Source organism: Pongo abelii, chromosome 4 (genome assembly GCF_028885655.2).
Source record: "Pongo abelii isolate AG06213 chromosome 4, NHGRI_mPonAbe1-v2.0_pri, whole genome shotgun sequence".
Classification (NCBI taxonomy): Eukaryota; Metazoa; Chordata; class Mammalia; order Primates; family Hominidae; genus Pongo; species Pongo abelii.
Window position 1 is genome coordinate 94,964,093 of NC_071989.2, and position 19,304 is coordinate 94,983,396.

At 36.0% G+C, this 19,304-nt stretch overlaps 1 protein-coding gene across 4 annotated transcripts in view; it reads left to right on the forward strand.

The window, feature by feature from the left end:
• The window catches only part of RASA1 (RAS p21 protein activator 1), a 121,671-nt gene that overhangs the window by 48,713 nt on the left and 53,654 nt on the right, over positions 1-19,304 (forward strand). For 2 of the 4 annotated variants that reach the window (XM_054555038.1, XM_054555039.1), the window contains exons 2-5: positions 11,950-12,102; positions 13,112-13,251; positions 13,843-13,909; positions 18,534-18,651. In XM_054555038.1, the coding sequence (XP_054411013.1) occupies positions 11,950-12,102; positions 13,112-13,251; positions 13,843-13,909; positions 18,534-18,651 (478 nt within the window). 4 annotated transcript variants of the gene reach the window in all.

The following is a 19,304-nucleotide window of genomic DNA, read 5'->3' on the forward strand; positions in this document are numbered from 1 at the left end:
CATACATCCTCTGAAATCAAGGTGGAGGCTCCCAAACCTCTTCTCTTGCCTTTTGTGCACCCACAGACCCAACACCATGTGGAATCCAACAAGGCTGTGGCTTGCACCCTCTGAAGCCATGGCCCGAGTTGTACATTGGCCCCTTTTAGCCACAGCCACAGCTGGAGCTGGAGTGGCTGGGATGCAGGGCACCAAGTCCCAAGGATGTACTTAGCAGCAGGGCTCTGGGACTGGCCCATGAAACCATTTTTCCCTCTCAGACCTCCAGGCCTGTACTGGAGGGGCAGCCATGAAGATCTCTGACATGCCCTGGGAGACATTTTCCCCATTGTCTTGGCTATTAGCATTTGGCTTCTTGTTATTTATGTAAATTTCTGCCACTGGCTTGAATTTCTCCCCCCAAAATGGGTTTGTCTTTTCTATAGCATGGTGAGGCTCCAAAATTTCCAAACTTTTATGTTCTGCTTCCCTTTTAAACATAAGTTCCAATTTCACACCATCTCTTTCTTCGTACATATGAGCATATACTTTTAGAAAAAAACCAGGTCACATCTTGAATGCTTTGCTGCTTAGAAATTTCTTCTGCCAGATACCCTAAATCATCTCTCAAGTTCAAAGTTCCACACATCTCTAGGGCAGGGGTACAATGCTGCCAGTCTCTGCTAAATCATAGCAAGAGTGACCATTACTCTGGTTCCCAATAAGTTCCTCATCTCCGTCTGAGACCACATCAGCCTGGATTTCACTGTCCATATCACTATCAGCATTTTGGTTACAATTATTGAGCAAGTCTCTAGGAAGTCTGAAACTTTCCCACATCTTCCTGTCTTCTTCTGATCCCTCCAAACTGTTCCAGCCTCTGCCTATCACCCAGTTCAAAAGTTGCTTCCACATTTTGAGGTATCTTTATAGCAGTGCCACACTTCTCTGGTACCAGTTTTCTGTATTACTTTGTTCTCATACTGCTACAAAGAACTGAGACTAGGTAATTTATGAAGGAAAGGTTTAATTGACTCAGTTCTGTAGGCTGTACAGGAGTCATGGCTGGAGAGGGCTCAGAAGACTTGCAATCATGGCAGAAGGCAAAGGGGAAGCAAGAATGTCTTCACATGGTGACAGGAGAGAGAGAGAGTAAAGGGGGGAAGTACCACACACTTTTAAACCATCAGAGCTTGTGGGAATTTACTATCATGAGAACAGCAAGGGGAAATTTGCCTTCATGATTCAATCACCTACCACTAGGTCCCTCCCCCAACACTGGGAGTGACAGTTCAACATGAGATTTGGGTAGGGATACAGAGCAACCATATCAGAGGGAGGTAATGTATTCAGTTAAAGGGGATTAAAAATGGCTTTATGCAAGTATACTTTTCCCTGTAACTCAACGTAGTGTTTTGACAAGCAGAAATCGGATGATGACTGCATTGTGAAAAGACATGGTGAAACAAGGTAGTATTTGTAGAGTTAAACATAGTCTGATTTGGCTAGAAGAGAGGCTGGAGCCTTTCATGGTGGCTTTTGAATGCCTTGGTGAATAGTTTGTGCTTTATTTGTTATTGAATAGCAATTTGTACACTTCTGAGCTATTAGAGTGAAATGATTAAGCCTGTGGTTTAGGAAGAAAGAGCCTATTAGGGAGATAAATCTTTCCCTAGTTGTAGGAAGGGTTGGAACAGTATGATATGGAGAGGGTAGTAATGAATGAAGGAATGGAAAACTGGAGAATAATTTTGATGATACTGGAGGTGCAGTATACAAGTTGGCAGTAGTTTTATGGCTAGGAAGATAAGAAGTGTTTAGGAAAAACTCTCAAATTGTTTTTCTTCTGCCCTTACACCACAACAATCAACACAGAGGACTTCTGTGTCCAAATGCACGGTATTTCTCCCTGCCAAATAAGCAATCTGTTCTACAGTGAACACCAGCTAAATGGCCTTCAATTCATTTCTGGCACTACCTAGAGATAGTGTCAGATCCCAACGGCTGAGGGCTCAGTCTTGGGGTCTGGGCCCTCCTTCCCACTGGTTGTAAGTCTGGATCTCTGGAACTTCTACCAGATGGCTTCGAGTTGGGGTTTCCACAACCCCCTCTTTGGGTTGGATTAATTTGCTAGAGGTACTCACAGAACTCAGGGAAACATGTTTACTGGTTTATTATGAAGGATATGTTAAAGGATACAAGTAAACAGCCATATGGCAAGGTCTGGATGCCATAGGGCAAGGTCTGGAAGGGTCCCAAATGTAGGAGCCTCTGTTTCCGTGGAGTTAGGGTATGCCACTCTCCCAGCAAGTGGATGAGTTCTTGCTCACCTTCTTGCCCACCTTCACATGTTCAGCTGTGAAGCCAGTCCTTTTGGTTTTTTATGGAATTTTCATGACATCAGCACTTTCCCCAATGGGAAGGCCCCCCATAGGACCCTCTCTGAAATGAAGGCATTATGACCCACAGTGAGAAAAGTGGAGGAAAATTAGAGTCCTGCCTTGGTGCAGATGAAAGGAGGACAGGAAAAGGTCAGGGATATTGTTTCCTGAGGCCTAACACACCAAACATTGTAATAAAAGTCTATAACAAGGGTGATATAGCTTGAATGTGTGTCCCCTCCAAATCTCGTATTTAATGAGACCTCCATTGTTGGAAGTGGGGTCTGGTGGGTGTTTGGATCATAAAGGTGGATCCCTCATGAATGGGTTGCTACCCTCCCCTGTGGTAATGAGTTCAGGTGAGAGCTGGTTGTTTAAAGCAGGGGTCCTCAACCCCTACTCCATGGACCGGTACCTGTCTATGGCCTGTTTGGAGCTGGGCCACACAGCAGGAGGTGTGAGCCACAGGCAAGTGAGCATTACTACCTGAGCTCCACCTTCTGATCAGCAGAACTTAGATCAGCAGCAGCATTAGATTTTCACAGGAGCGCAAACCCTATTGTGAACTCCTCATGTGAGGGATATAGGTTGTGTGCTCCTTATGAAAATAATGGTTGATGATCTGAGCTGAAACAGTTTCATTCTGAAATCATCTCCCCTGACCCCTCGTCTGTGGAAAAATTGTCTTCCACTAAATCAGTCAGTCCCTGGTGCCAGAGGTAGGGGACTACTGGTTTAAAGGAGCCTGGCTCCTCCCCCCTTCTCTTGCTCTCTCTGGTCATGTGATGCGCTAGCTCTCCCTTTGCCTTCTGCCATGAGTAAAAGCTTCCTGAGGCCTCACTGAAAGCAGATTCCAGCACCATGCTTCCTCTATAGTCCTGCAGAACCATGAGCCACAATAAACCACTTTTCTTTACCAATTACCCAGTCTCAAGACAGACTAACACAAAGGGCTTATGGGAGTTATAAGCCAGGAACTGTGGATGAAAACCTATTTTTAAAAATATAGATATATAAACACAACCACATACATAAATAACACCACAAGAAGGAATCAAAGTTGCTTTTGAAATTCCAGGTCTGGACACTAGGAAGGATGCTGGTGTTATTAATAAAGAGGAAGAGAAGTGTGAGAGTGTGTGTGTGTCTGTGTCTGTGTGTTTGTGGAGAAATTTGCCAGTTTTTTAAGATGTTGATATAGTCACCTTAAGTTGAAGATTCTTGGGAGGGCTTTGTTAATTTAAGCCTGGCGTTTAGGAAGGAAGTTAGATTTAGAGAGGGAAATTTGGGGATCACTCTCATAGAGGTTATAATTTGAGCTGTTGGATAACTGATATTTCCATGACTGTGAATAAATACAGAAATGGAAAATTCTGAGGAAAAGGCATGTAGAAAATGCCTTAGTTTTAGGATGACTTTTGAGTAAATTGTGTAATATTTCACCCTTATTTTTTAAAAAAAGTTAAATAGGAGAAACACTTTGAGAAAGCACAGAGGGAGAAAACTAATGCCTTAAAACATTGCCTAACGCATAATAAGAGCTTAAAAAAAATCTTTGTTGAATGAATAATTGTAACTTGTTTGGGATATAAGCCTATGTATAGTAGAAAAATGGGCATATTGTGGAGAACTTTTGAGGGATAGAGTGGATAATGCCTATTCCCCTGCCCTGTGCTCATAGGATTATTGCTGATACCAGATGAAAGGACAGATCTGAGAATATTTTGAACTTCTAAAATGTTCTTTGAGGCATATTTCAGTTTGAGGAACTGAAAGAAATTCCATAAGTAAGGTAGTATGTCTGTATTCAGCAAGTAAGGTAACACGTCTGCATATAAGCTTATATTCTTTCTATTTTATTTGGTGGGAATTAGATTTGTAAAGTATATTGTAAAGAATGTTTAGGGTATTGTTATGGCTATATATCTTTTGGTAAGTCAATTCTTTTTTTTTTTTTTTTTGCCTGTGCTTTTTCCCATTGCCTGTTATTTTTCTCACTTTCCTTCTCAGTCCCTCACTTTTTCCAAATCAGTTGTCATTCATCTTTTAGGTCTCAGTTTAGCCATCAGTTCTTTCAGGAAATGTATGCTAAAATTCTAAGACTGAGACAGGTATTTTTTTGTATCCTTGTGTATCTTCCTACTTACTATACCAGATTACAGTTGCTTGATTTGTCTGTCTTCTCTACTAGATCCTAAACTTTCTTGTCATGGTGTTCTGTCGTATTTACTGTTATATTCTACCATGTAGCACAATGCTTGGCATATAGTTTGTTGGAGATGAACTAAATAAGAGACAATGTTAGACTAAAGTTTACTTTTAACCTTCAGACATAGTGATTTCTTATCTTCATGTGCTGAATGGTATGATACTATAATTGTTGAAGTTCTAAGAAAAACCCAACTATAAGAATTGATGCTGTTTTGAGGATTTAAAGAACACAGATACAAGAAATGGAAAATGTGCTGTAGGAACTGATACTAGCCTCCTGCTAGTAGGTATTGTGCTAGCCTTCCCTCCCTTTTCCTCCTCTCTTTCAACATTTGATTAGTGCATAACATTTCTTGGAGAGGTGTGGTTTTTTTTCTTCCCTTTGTTATCTGTTTACTAGGGTGATGGGAGTTAAAGGTTAGTAAAAACTTCACAATCATGGTTGAGTGCATTTCAGTGTAAACTTTTGTATTTTCACCTTTTGTATATTAGTCTTTTAGTGAATTTTGGGTGGACAGAATGTATGATAGTGCTGTTTCTTTAGAAATGCTCTCTCAAAACTAAAATCTCTTGGATTCTGTAAATATGTTACCTGTTGAAAAAGGAAACAGCATTTCTGCCCTTACTTTGAACTAACTTGATCTGAGATAAATGCATACACACATGCACGCATATGCACACACACATACATACACACTCTAGTTATCTGGATATATGCAAATATACCCAAGAATAGCTAACATAAACACGCTCTCTTCTCCCCTTCCTCAAGTTTAAGTGATGTGTAGTTGGTCTAAGGGGTACTACACCTGTTTTGCTTAGCCTAGTGGTTGTTCAAGTGAATTTACCAGTGACCCAATTTTAGTCTCTATCATAGTGATTTGAAAAAAAAGGCCAAGTAAAGTCACTTAGTATGAGATAAATTTTCTTTACTTTCCTCTTCACTTTAAGAAATCAGTTGCTTTTTTAATTTTTTTTTTTTTTTTAACCTTTAGCAGACTGTATTAGTCCATTCTCATGATGCTAACAAAGACAAACCCGAGATGGGGTCATTTATAAAGGAAAGAGGCTTAATTGACTCATAGTTCCACAGGGCTGGGGAGGCCTCAGGAAACTTACAATCATGGCGGAAGGGGAAGCAAACATGTCCTTCTTCACATGGTGTCATCAAGGAGAAGTACTGAGCAAAAGGGGGAAAAGCCCCTTATAAAACCATTAGATCTCGTGAGAACTCACTATCACAATAACAGCAGCATGGGGGTAACTGCCCCCATAATTCAGTTACTTCCCACCGGGTCCCACCCACAACATGTGGGGATTATGGAAACTACAATTCAAGATGAGATTTGGGTAGAGACACAGCCAAACCATATCACAGACAGTAAGAATGTATTTGTTACAAACAAATATGGGAGCTTAAGAAGATTTTTATGTTTTAGCAAATGCATACCAACTTAAAATCACCAATTTAGTTTTAGAAGACACAAGCATGTGTAACAAAGTCTGATTAGCATTTTGAGACTTGTAGAATAACTTCAGAAGTTTGTAGTATGATCAGGCACACAGAGTCCCAAGTGATTCAGATGCAAAACATTTCTTGGCAATTGGATTTCTGCATGTATGTTTCTCTGTAGCTACTTTGGTGCCTGTCAGTAATATAACCAAAAGGAAAAACAAAGTGGAAAAGGAAAAACAAAGTGGAAAGTAAAAGTGATCTGCTGGTAACTTCAATTTAGTTTTCTTTTTATAAAAGGAAGTCTATTGATGTTAGCACTGTTTTAATGGTTTTCTGTTGTGTAGTAGACAGTTTTCATTTGGGATTGTCAAGTTAGTTGTAAATAATTGTATAGTTTCAATGAAATGCCTTTCTGTATTCACACTAGGATATTTTCTCATTGCACAAATTTCCGTATTTTTCTCTGATCAAGTGAGATTATAAAACACAAAGGCCCCTCTAAGGCCCTTCAAATGTGTTCCAGCAATATGCAGCAGCCCCCCACCCCCTTTTTTATTTCCCCTGTGACAGGGTCTCTCTCTGTTACCCAGTCTGGAGTGCAGTGGCACGATCTTGTCTCACTGCAGCCTTGACTTCCCGGGCTCAAGCTATCCTCCCATCTCAGCCTCTCGAGTAGCTGGGATCATAGGCATGTGCCACCATGCCTGGCTAATTTTTGTATTTTTTGTAGAGGTGGTGTTTTGCCATATTGCCCAAGTTGGTCATGAACTCCTGGGTTCAAGCAGTCCCCTCCTCAGCCTCCCAAATTGCTGGTCTATAAAGGTGTGAGCCACTGCGCCTGGCCACAGCACACATTTATAAAAAATGTTCATGTGATTCCAAATTTAAAATAGAGTGATTTCTGTGACTTTTTAAAAATTGTTCCCTTTTTAACATGCAGTTTCATCTTAGATGTATGATATTGTATTGTATTTCTAAAAATATGAAATTAAGGGACTCCATATCTACCTGTAAGATTTCTCAACAAAAATTTACAAAGCTAGCTGGGAAGACACATATGTACTTCTTGAATTTCCTCCTGCTGTTCCTTTTCCCCATCTTCCTTAGAGAGGCAAAGAAGAGGAGAGAGGGAAATTTACTTTTAAAATAGGAGAACATTAAATGCTTTATTATTAACGTGTTATATTAAGCAGTTTTAAGTCATAGTATCTCAAGTACATAGTATCCTTTATATTGCCCCCCAACACCCAAAATATACACACATTGGGAAAAGAATGGGGGCTCTTTGGGGATTTCCATCTAGAATTGCCAGGTGAAATAGAATTTCTAGTTTATTAATAGTATGGCACTTGCAGCCCCAATTAATTTGAATACTCTATAATCTTCAAAAAGTTTTGAGAACATTTTCTCCTAAAATTAATGCCTTAGTAGAAAAAAAGATTGGTTTCTCTTGTTCTTTTCCCCAAATTAGATGGAAAGTAAACAAGACTGGAAAATAGGTAATTGAGACTAAGATGATTCACAGATTGATCACCCATTATGCAACAGTAATAAAATTTGTTAGTTTTTTTGAAGAAGTTTATTAATCAGTCACATATCCTTTGAGTATCCTCTACTCCCCTGTGATACTGGTTTGATATTAATTAAGCTAATATTTACTGGATTCTTGGTACTCATTAGATATTCTTCTAAGCAACTTTATATGTGTTAGCTCATTTAATAATAATATTAAGCCAACATTCTCTGAGGTAGACACTATTATATTCCTTTTATAGATGAGGAAACTGAGGCTCAGAGATAAAGTAATCTGCCTACATTTGTGCAGCTAGGTGGCAGAGCTGGGATTCAAAGACAGTGACTCTAGAGTCTTTTAACCGTTCTACTATAAAGCCTATGTAGTATTTTTCATTTTTGTATTTTTCTTTAAAGGAATTTAGGACAAGTCATTAATTTTATTCTGAGGTTGAGATAGAAATTAATTTCCCTAATTTACAAGTGATGGTAACAACATAGAAAATGTAAAGACTTGGCCATAACTGTGGAGACAGTTTCTGACGAGGTTTGGTATCTTTAGGGTGGCATCGCCATAGATTGGAGGTTTCTTGTGTTTCTGTTAAGTCTTGGTCTTCTGTTAGTATGCATTGTCTCTTTTGAACAAGCTCAGGGAGTGTCAGCATAATCATCCTTCTTTGAGTTCTATCAGCCTAAACTGTTTTCACATTCTTTTCACATGTCAGAATTTTTGGCTGGGTGCAGTGGCTCACACCTGTAATCTCAGCACTTTGGGAGGCCGAGGCAGGCAGATCACCTGAGGTCAGGAGCTCGGGACCAGCCTGGCCAACATGGTGAAACCCCGTCTCTACTAAAAATACAAAAATTAGCCAGATGTGGTGGCATACACCTGTAATCCCAGCTACTTGGGAGGCAGAGACAGGAGAATCACTTGAACCCAGGAGGCGGAGGTTGCAGTGAGCCATAAGAGCATGGCACTGCACCCCAACCTGGCTAACAGAGCAAGACTCTGTTTCCAAAAAAAAAAAAAAAAAAAAAAGGGAGAGAACTTCCTATGTGGACGTTAAAAAAGAGGTTTTTGTTTTGTTTTTTACGTTGGCATGATGGTTCAACTCGATGACTTATAAAGTATTTTTCAACATTGTTTTATGAGTCAACACTTCTTTCATTGGACAAATACTTTTAAAACTTATTATTGCTATGTGCCAGGTATATGCTGTGTTATAATTGCCACAAATGTGAGCAGATTTATAAACTTTAACTTTGGTGATGAGCTATTATTTAGTAATCTCATGTTATACTCAGAGTATTCTCATACCACCAGTATGACTCTTATGCTTATGTTTCTTTGAGGTATTCTAGATTCCAGCTGAATTTTTTTTAAAACTTATTTGAAAATGGTCACCAGCAAATCTACTTTTAAAGAGATATAATAAGGCTTTGACTGTGAAGACTTAAGAGTAATAGTGGGGTTGATTAAATATGTTTTCTTGTATTTCTTAGTAATTCTATTGCTGTGACTATTTCTAGAGGCAGAAAGTGTAGCATTTTTAAAAATTGAGTATTTTAGACAAATAACCTCTCCCAAAGTGTTCACTCTTGGGAAATGTTATATCTTTGTTATTGAGAGTATGTTTTGTAAAGCCATATCCCACCTGAAATAAAAAGAATTACAGACTTCAGAAAGTTAAGGTAGACAGCATTTTCTTGGCTACTGGGGCTAATTAGAATATATGATTCTCTATGCAGGACAGCCACCTTAGGGACTCTGAATCTCTCAGTAGGGTAAAATTTTCATATTTATATAAAAGATTGTGGGTTAAAAAAAGGTTGAGAAATACTGTTTTTGAGTAAACCCAAGGACTGGTGTTTAAAGGTTATATAGTATTTTACTTAGGTTCTAGAAATCTGTAAGGTGTCTGAATCAAATCTTATAACATTGGATTTGTTGTGATTTATTTATAAAACATTTAAGGATCAAATCCACTACATAAATGTTTACAAGCTGATGGCTGGATAATTTAATTGCAGTTTATAGTCATAATCAAGAATTGACATGTTTTGCTTTATGTGTTTGAAGCTTATGACCTTTCGACATGAAAGGAAATTGCTAACATGTAGGAAATAGTTACTTATTTAGATTAATGTCTTTCTCCTGAACTGACTTATCCATTTTAATGCTCAGATCTTAGAAAGTACATAGATGTAAAAAATCAACTCGGTGTGGTGGCTCATACCTGTAATCCTAGCACTTTGGAAGGCTGAGGTGAGCAGATCACTTGAGTCCAGGAATTTGAGACCAGCCTGGGTGACATGGCAAAACTCTGTCTCTCCAAAAAAAAAAAAAAAAAAGCTGGATGTGGTAGCATGTGTCTGCAGTCTCACCTACTTGGGAGGCTGTGGTGGGAAGATGGGTTGAGGGGTTGAGCCTGGGAGGTGGGGGGTTGCAATGAGCTGAGATCGTACCAGTGCACTCCAGCCTGGGTGACAGAGTGAGACTCCCGTCTTAAAACAAAACAAAACAAAAACAACTAAAAACCACAAATAAACATATATATCACTTAAAATCGTAAGTTGGATATTTCTTATAAAGTAGTAATTGTGTAATGCCTCATGTATCTCTGTATATCATTTCATGGTAAGTTCAAAAGATGAAGGAGATTAAATAAAAACCTTTTTCATCTTGACACTACTACCTAAGACGTAACAGATAATTAACAAATAACAAGTATACAAAAATAGAGATTTTCTTAAAATTGTCCATAATTTTATCTTTGTTGGGTATATAAATCTGCTCTCTGGGATAGTTCTACTGCTTTAAGTAATGAGGAATGCACTAGTTTCATATTCTAAGGATAACCTAAGGATATCCCATATATTTTCACAACTAAATAAACTCATAGCCTGAAATTTCAAAATTTTATGTCATTAAATTATAGTTCCTCAGGATTCGTTTATGATCTCTGGTGTAAACTTTCCATTTCAGATTTAAAAAGTCCCTGAGCTCTTGAAAGTTAAATTTACTTGTCGTTTGTCTCAAAGATAATGGCTGAACTAAGATTAGGATTTTAGAGGAACGCAGTATTGATCGTTCTTTCCCTTCTTCCTCTAATACTAACAGGTTACAATTATATTTTGTTTGTTAAGTTGTAATGGAACGCTATAAATAAGTTCATTATTTTCAGCCTTATGCATAGGGCTCTAAATAAATAGGTTGGTTTTAGAAGAAAACTAAAAGTAATTCTTTCCATAAGTTTTAAGTTTCTGTGTTTTTGTTTTATTTTTAAAAATTAAGGAATCAAAAATAATGAGCTTTTATTACAACAAGCTTACAAAAATAGTCATAGTAACATAATGCTTTTATCATTGGCTTATATATTATATAAAATACATATATTATTACAAATATAAGATTACAAATAAACTTTGGTAAAGCTGAAGTACTGTATTATGTTACATAATTGAATATATCAATGTAATATGAATGTTTATTGTTTTTCTCTGAATGTTTCAAATTAGGCTGTAAGTATCTAAGGATGAGTTTGGCTAAACTATCAAATGTAAAAATATTTTATAGCAGTTACTTTGGAGATTTGTTACCATGCTTGTATGATGCCTCTAGTATATTTCTAAGCATGTTTCTGTTTATATCAGTCCATGAGGCTTTTATAGGCATACTTGGTATGCTAGAGTTACAGCCAGTTTCTTAAGTAGATCATTTGATAGTATGTAGGTAGAATACAGTTAAACAGAGAGCAAGAAGGGTGAAGGGACAAAGGTGCTATTTATTCCCCCACATGTTTGTTACATAAATTTGGAAAGTTGAGTGCAAATGTAAAATGTATAGTCATGGAGTAGGTTATCTTAGAGCCAAAGGGATTAATCAGCTTCACGTTCAAACAGGAAATTAAAATAGCATCCTTTAGACAGTGTAATTCTGTTTTCCTGTCGCAGAGCACAAACACTAAATGGAATAAAACATTTTATATTCTCATAGGTTCCATGTGCCTTGTGAAGTCATGGTTCCTCAGTATAAGATCGAGGTAGTAAATTAATTATTTCCATTTGTCTATCTTTTATTTTTCTAAGTAAGGATTTGGTTGCAGTAGTGTTTATATTTTGAATAGCAGGCAATCCTGGAAGTAGGGAGATGGGTAGAAATGGAAGAGGTTTATATATGAGATGACTAGGACTGAGCTGTTAGAACAAATTAAAGACCAAGTAAATGAGTATTTTTTGAGAGACTCAGGTTAAATTGAGTTAAAATTGGAATAACTGGTTCAGAGTAAAATGTAAATGTTTTAAGTTACATGTAGGCATTTAAAACCTCTAGTAGTATGTTTTTCAAGTATCAATAGAAATTTTACACTTGCTATTTATATTGTAATATCTTCTCTCTTTTTCCCCTAGGTGGTATCACGGAAAACTTGACAGAACGATAGCAGAAGAACGCCTCAGGCAGGCAGGGAAGTCTGGCAGTTATCTTATAAGAGAGAGTGATCGGAGGCCAGGGTCCTTTGTACTTTCATTTCTTAGCCAGATGAATGTTGTCAACCATTTTAGGTAAGTCTTTATTCCTATTATGAAGCCAAATGATGTAGCTATTTTGATATAATATTCATAAATATACCTGTATAATAAAGGTGAATGACTCAGTAACAAATAATAGAGAAGGAAGCTTGTTTTCAGTCAAATGATTTAATCAGTGATTTAGAGAGATTCTTTTGAATGTTTACATTTTTTGTTTAAAAACAATATTGTTGGGCATTACTGTGCTGATCCTCAAATATATTTATAGCTTTTAAAGTATAAAGAATTACAAATAAACTTTGAGTGGTAAGGCTAAAATAAAGGAATTGTATACTTTTAGACTGCAGAATAACAAAAAGTGTAGGAAACCCTGTTTAAAACTCAAATTTTGTGTCCTTTATTTTAGTTTCACTATTCTAAAACTCTTTGCAGACATGCACTTCAGTGAAACAGGCATATAAATTTTCAAGTACAAATATTCTGTATATATAAACATATTTACCCATATTGTATTCTATTTAATTTTTATAGAAGAAATTGAAAAAAATCATCTAATGCATGTAGTGTTAAATGATAAAATGTTTGTGTACCCTTGGTTTTTAGATTTTAAAATAAGGTTCAGTAGTACCATGATACCACATGTAGTATGTGAAATTATTACTGTACTTTGTGTAAATATTTCAAGAGATCCGTGAGCTCCTTTTAGCCAGAGAAAACTTACTAAAATTGTTAATTCAGCCTTAAATATGGAAAGTGAGAAGAGGTGTCTGAGGGTGAGTTTTCAAATATTTGATGGAATTCTGTAATTGAGGTTTATAAGCCTGATACGTATTTCACATCAAATGCATGTATATATATGTAAGAGAAATAGCCCCAAATAATTTGCTGTGATGAAGATACTAATAAGTGGTATTTTAGTATAAGGATATAGTTACAAGGAAAAGAGTATGGAAGTTATGGATTTATAATTTCTTTATAAAACTTAATCTTTAAAATTGGCTGTAAAGATTTTTTTATACTGTATTTTTTCCTGTTCAAATAGGATTATTGCTATGTGTGGAGATTACTACATTGGTGGAAGACGTTTTTCTTCACTGTCAGACCTAATAGGTTATTACAGTCATGTTTCTTGTTTGCTTAAAGGAGAAAAATTACTTTACCCAGTTGCACCACCAGAGGCAAGTAAAATGAATAAAATGTCTTTCAAAACTTTATTTTTTCAGTACAATAATGGTTTTAGCTATTGCTCAGTTTCTTATGTTTATTATAATTCAAGAAGTATTTGTTGTATTAAATTTTAATTCGGGTTATAATGTCAGAACAAAATGGACAACTTCTTTGAAAAAAAAAAATATTTTTCAATAATTTTGTATTTAAGTAACCAGATTAAAAGAAAATTCTGTATGGTGATAGTCTAACAAATATTTCTGAATGTATGAGAACAAATTACTGATTTCATAGTACTAACCCTGACTTTGCTGCAAGATTCTGAAATGCCTTGTGTATCATCAATGAAAGGTTAATGTGTTTCATGTAGTATATTTAAAATGAAATGATCATTCATATTACCTTATAAAAGCATACTGCTTGTATTTAAAATATAATTTCCATAAAAACAAGAACAACAAAAAAGCCTTTCTGGGCACTGAGTATTTATAGTCCAAGTAAAAATTTATTTGAATGATCCCATGGTATATATGTGGATATACCTCTTTTGACTTTAAGATAAAAAGACTATCTTTTTAAATCTTTTTTTTTATGGTTTCTAGCCAGTAGAAGATAGAAGGCGTGTACGAGCTATTCTACCTTACACAAAAGTACCAGACACTGATGAAATAAGGTATTTTATAATCTGTTCTCATGTATAGGCATTTGAAAGAGCTAGACTTCGAAGATTTATTACTCTTGGACTAGGAAGCTTTTGAAATTTGAAGAAATGGCATACAGCAAGGTGAAAGAGCTTTTGATATTGGGTCTGTTGGTCTTGTACCTCTGGGTTGGCTTATTTGTTCAGACTGTGGTTTTGGATCAGGGTGGCCTCAGTGAATATGATAGGAGAAATAATTAGGTTTTATTCCACTGTCTCTCACAAAGTAAGGAGAGTTCTGTTTCAATCTATATCCTATGTAAATTTTTGTTACCATGTGACATTTATGCCACAGCTATAAAGGATAAGCTTCTACTTTATGTAATGGGTGACTAATTTTAAACCTTAGGAATGTTATAGAACTATGTAACATGTTAGTTTGTGGTTTTATTTCTATATAATTATATAATTTGATAATCAAATTATCTATGTCTTTCTATAAGCTATTTAATTTTCTAGTGGAAACTTTGTTTCTTACCATTAATTCTCTCATTTAATTCTTATTGACACATTTTTATTTGTAATGTAAACTGGAAAGGCCTATAAATGACAAAGGAAAAAATGCATATATTAAGGAAGAACAGTGATGAATTACAAATTTATGAATTTAGGTAATTTTTAAAAATTTTTAGTGGGATCATTTAGGACAGCAGTTCTCAAAGTGTGTTTCATGTAACTATGGGGATCTTTGAGATCCATTTAGAAGGTTCATGTATTAGTCAGTGTTCTCTAGAGGAGATTTTTTATGGAGAATTGGTTTACACAATGATAGATGGAGACAGTAAAGACCCACAATCGGCTGTCTGCAATCTGAAAACCCAAGAAAGCCAGTGGTATAATTCAATCTACATCTGAAGACCTGAGAACCAGGGGAGCCTATGGTGTAAATCATAGTCTGAGGGCAGGAGAAGATGAGATGAGATGTCCCAGCTCAACCAGTAAGGCAGCAAAAAGGGAAGAATTTCTTCCTCCTCCATTTTTTGTTCTGTTTAGACCCTCAGTGAATTGGATGATTCCCACTCACATTGGGGATGGCAGGATACTGTCCTCTGATTCAAATGCTAATCTCATCCAGAAACACCCTCACAGAGAAACCCAGAAATATAGTGTTTAATCTGGGAACCCTACGGCCCTGCCAAGTTGACACATAAAATTAGCCATCACAGTCCATGAGATCAGATTATTTTCATAACATATTAAGACACAACTTGCCTTTTTCACTGTAAATTTTACAATGATGGTACAAAAGCAATGGATGGTAAAACTGCCGGTGCCTTAATAGAAATCAAGGCTGTGGCACAAAAGTGTACTGTATTCTTCACTGTTACACACTTGGAGTTAAAGACAGTTTCATTTAAGAGTGTTGTTGATGAGGGAGTAAAAAATATTTATTAAATTTCAACCTGTGACCACACAACTTTAATCTGTATGATGAAATGGGAAGTATGTATAAAACACTTATCAGTGTCATGAGGAAAAGCAGTGAGTTGAGAGCTGAACTAGTTTGTTCCTTTTTCTTTTTTTTTTTGAGACAGAGTCTTGCTCTGTTACCCAGGCTGGAGTGCAGTGGCACGATCTTGCCTCACTGCAGTCACTACCTCCTGGGTTCAAGGGATTCTATGCCTCAGTCTTCTGAGCAGCTGGAATTACAGGCGTGTGTCACCAAGTCCAGCTAATTTTTGTAATTTATTAGAGATGGGGTTTTGCCATGTTGGCCAGGCCAGTCTCGAACTCCTGACCTCAAGTGATCTGCCCGCCTTGGCCTCCCAAAGTGCTGGAATTATAGGCTTGAGCCACTGCACCTGGCTTAGCTGTTACTTTTGTGCACACCATTTTCACTTGAGAGAATGTTTGACATTTTTTGAAGAAGAACAAAGTGAGTCTATTATTTCAAGGGAGAAAACTTAGTGTTTGTTGCCAATGACAAAATTTGAGTTTCGAGTAAAAATTTGAATTTTAGACATTCTGTATTGGCCATCAAGAGTTTGACAGCTTCTGAAATAATGACTTTTCTGATGAGATAGGTGGTGATAATAAAGAATGAGTTGTTTTTTTTGTGTGTGTGTGACAGTTTTGCTCTTGTCACCCAGGCTGGAGTGCAATGGTGCCATCTTGGGTCACTGCAACCTCCGCCACCTGGGTTCAAGCGATTCTCCTGCCTCAGCCCCCTGGGTAGCTGGAACTATGGGCGTCTGCCACCACGCCTGGCTAATTTTGATATTTTTGGTAGAGATGGGGTTTCACCATGTTGGCCAGGGTAGTCTTGAACTACTGACCTCGGGTGATCTGCCCGCCTTCGCCTCCCAAAGTGCTGGGATTGCAGGCATGAGCCATCGTGGCTGGCCAAGAATGAGAGGTTTTGATAGTGTATAATGTGTTAACAACTAGAAGATATAGATAGCTCAGTGAACTAATATTTTCTAAAAGGTCAATGCATGTTGTTACAAAATTATGCATGGGTAAAATATTCATTTAAAGTGCAAGATAGACCAATAGATGTTATTGGAATGCATAAAGAAAGTTCACTGATAAATAGTTTCAGATTCCATATTACAACTAACCTTCAAGAAAGTACCACTCGTTGAGTTTTTGGTGTAATTTCATAGAATATCTATAATTATCTGAAAAGGCTATTAAAATACTTATCCTTTTCACAACTACATTCTTAGGTGAAGCCAGATTTTCTTCATATGCTTTAAGCAAAAAAATCATATAGCAGCAAATTTAATGCAGAAGCAGATATGGGACTTCAGCAGTTTTCAGTTAAGCCAGGCATTAAGAGATTTGCAAAATTATAAAATAGTGATATTCTCACTAAATTTGTAAAAGTATCTTTTTCATATTTTTGATGAACTATTTTTAAAGGAATTAGTGAATATTTTAAAACATTTGTTTTAAATTTGAATATGGTAAATATCAGTAGATATCCATATAAATAAAAGCCATTTAGGATGTCATCTTTAAGAGTGTAAAGAGGTCCTGGGAGACCAAAAAGAAAAAACAAAATAGCTGATCTAGGAAGATGGGAATTTAAATAATACTTTGATGATATAAATTTGGATATATGAGTCTTTTAAAAAGTTTATGCATACCTGTGAATTTTAAAATAAAAATACCTTAAAAATTAATGATTTAATAAAGCACTTTAGCCTGTTTTAGGGGGGATAACACAAAATAATACAGAATGAGTTATGATTAGATTGTATTACTACTAACAAGCTTATTTAAAACATTTTTTTGGTTTTTGCACCATGAAAAGTTGGTATAGCAACAACAATGAAACTTGAAATTAGAAATATCTCTTATGACTACTTTTAACTAAGAAATGAAATTTACCAGTTCACGTGCACCCTCCTTTTACTCATAATGATTTTCTTTAATGTGCTTATTTAGGTAGTTCTAGAAAGGAATAGTTTAATTGGTTAAGTGGTAATGTCTGCTGCCATTCAGCTAGTGAAATATTGGCCATGATTAAGAGGGATTGTAGAATCAAGATAGAATACAATATTCTATGATTATTCAAATATTGAATTAAATGTTGTATAATACAAGTTCTGTTGTCTGAAACATTGTCCAAGATACGATGAAGCTTGAGATAGCATAGAGAAAGCAGTTAAAGCTTTCAAGTATAGGAGAAGAGATTTACTTAAATTTACTTAATAGATTTTGGTTTGTGAATATTAAGACTGAAAGGAAAATTGCTGAAAAAAAGACAAATACAGTTATAGATACAGGGTTAATGGTACCATCCAACAAATCTGGAAACTTTGTGTTCAGACACATTCTTTTAAGCCTGAAAGCACAAATTCAAGAATTACTAATGGTTTTATATTGATGAAATACATCAGAAACTTGTTGTTTCCGTAATTGTGTGGAGGTTGAAAACATCTAGGTTTCAGTAAAAGGAAACTAAGTCGTATATGCATCTCTGTACTCTTAAATTGGTAACAGAAAAAAACATACATTCCTTTCTCATAATATATCCCTTGGTACCTACCACTTTCAGAGAAAGAATGCTGTACCCATTGGATGATGGGTATCTGGGTGAATTAAACAAGCCCTAGTTTTTTTATAAGAAAAATGTTAACTGACATAAGCATCTGCATCATGCTTATCTAAAATAAACATTTTCTGAAGTAACTCTATATCTTATGTATGTATAATGTGTTAATTATATTTATTTTGTGTTTTGATTTTATATCTACCCTGCATCTGAAAGAGTAATAACATTGAAACATAAGTTTTTCAATTCAGTTTTCTTGTAGTTACACCCCAAAACCTTCAATATATGTATAATCAGTTTCTGTTAACAGAAGTTGTAATTTGAATCTAACAATAATTCAGTGATATAGTTAGTGTGGATACTATTATCAAACCCATTTTACTCATGAGGTAATTAAAATTCAGATTATTTATTATTTTCAGGAATCGACATGTAGATAATGCCAGAAATAGGATACAAATTTAGGGTGTTTGACTCTAATTCCTTGCATTTTTCAATATAATACTATCCCTATCCTATTTTGTGGTATATGACTATTCTAATCTCTGTATTTAAAATTTTTAAATTTAACAACTTTAAAATTTCTATTTTCAGTTTCTTAAAAGGAGATATGTTCATTGTTCATAATGAATTAGAAGATGGATGGATGTGGGTTACAAATTTAAGAACAGATGAACAAGGCCTTATTGTTGAAGACCTAGTAGAAGAGGTGGTAAGTTTTGTTCTTTTCTTCTCAATTCTAGATTCTAAATATTTTATAAATTTGGATCTTGTCCATAATCAGAGAAAGCAGCTATGAATACATTTCTTTTATAAAAGAACTTAATTGATAAGTACAAGAATTATAAGTGCTGTTTGTTAGTATGGAACATAATCAAGCTAGCATATTATAATACATAGCTGCCAATATTCAGAAAGCTTGTATGAGTTTCTATGAATTAAAAATATATTAACATTTCTGCTTTCTTTTGAGACAGAGTCTTGGTCTGTTACCCAGGCTAGAGTGCAGTGGTGCAATCTCGGCTCACTGCAACTTCCACCTCCCAGGTTCAAGCATTTCTTGTGCCTCAGCCACCCAGCTAGCTGGGATTACAGACATGCGCCACCATGCCCAGCTAATTTATATATATATATATATTTTTCAGTAGAGACGGGGTTTTACCATGTTGGCCAGGCTGGTCTCAAATGCCTGACCTCAAGTGTTCCACCCGCCTTAGCCTCCCAAAGTGCTGGGATGACAGGCATGAGCCACCATGCTCAGCCTATTTGTGCTTATTTTTATTCTTTTTTTTGCCGTCTTTTTCTTCCTCATAAATGAAGTTATATCAATCTGATCATGAAACCTCAACTGGTTACACATGTTTG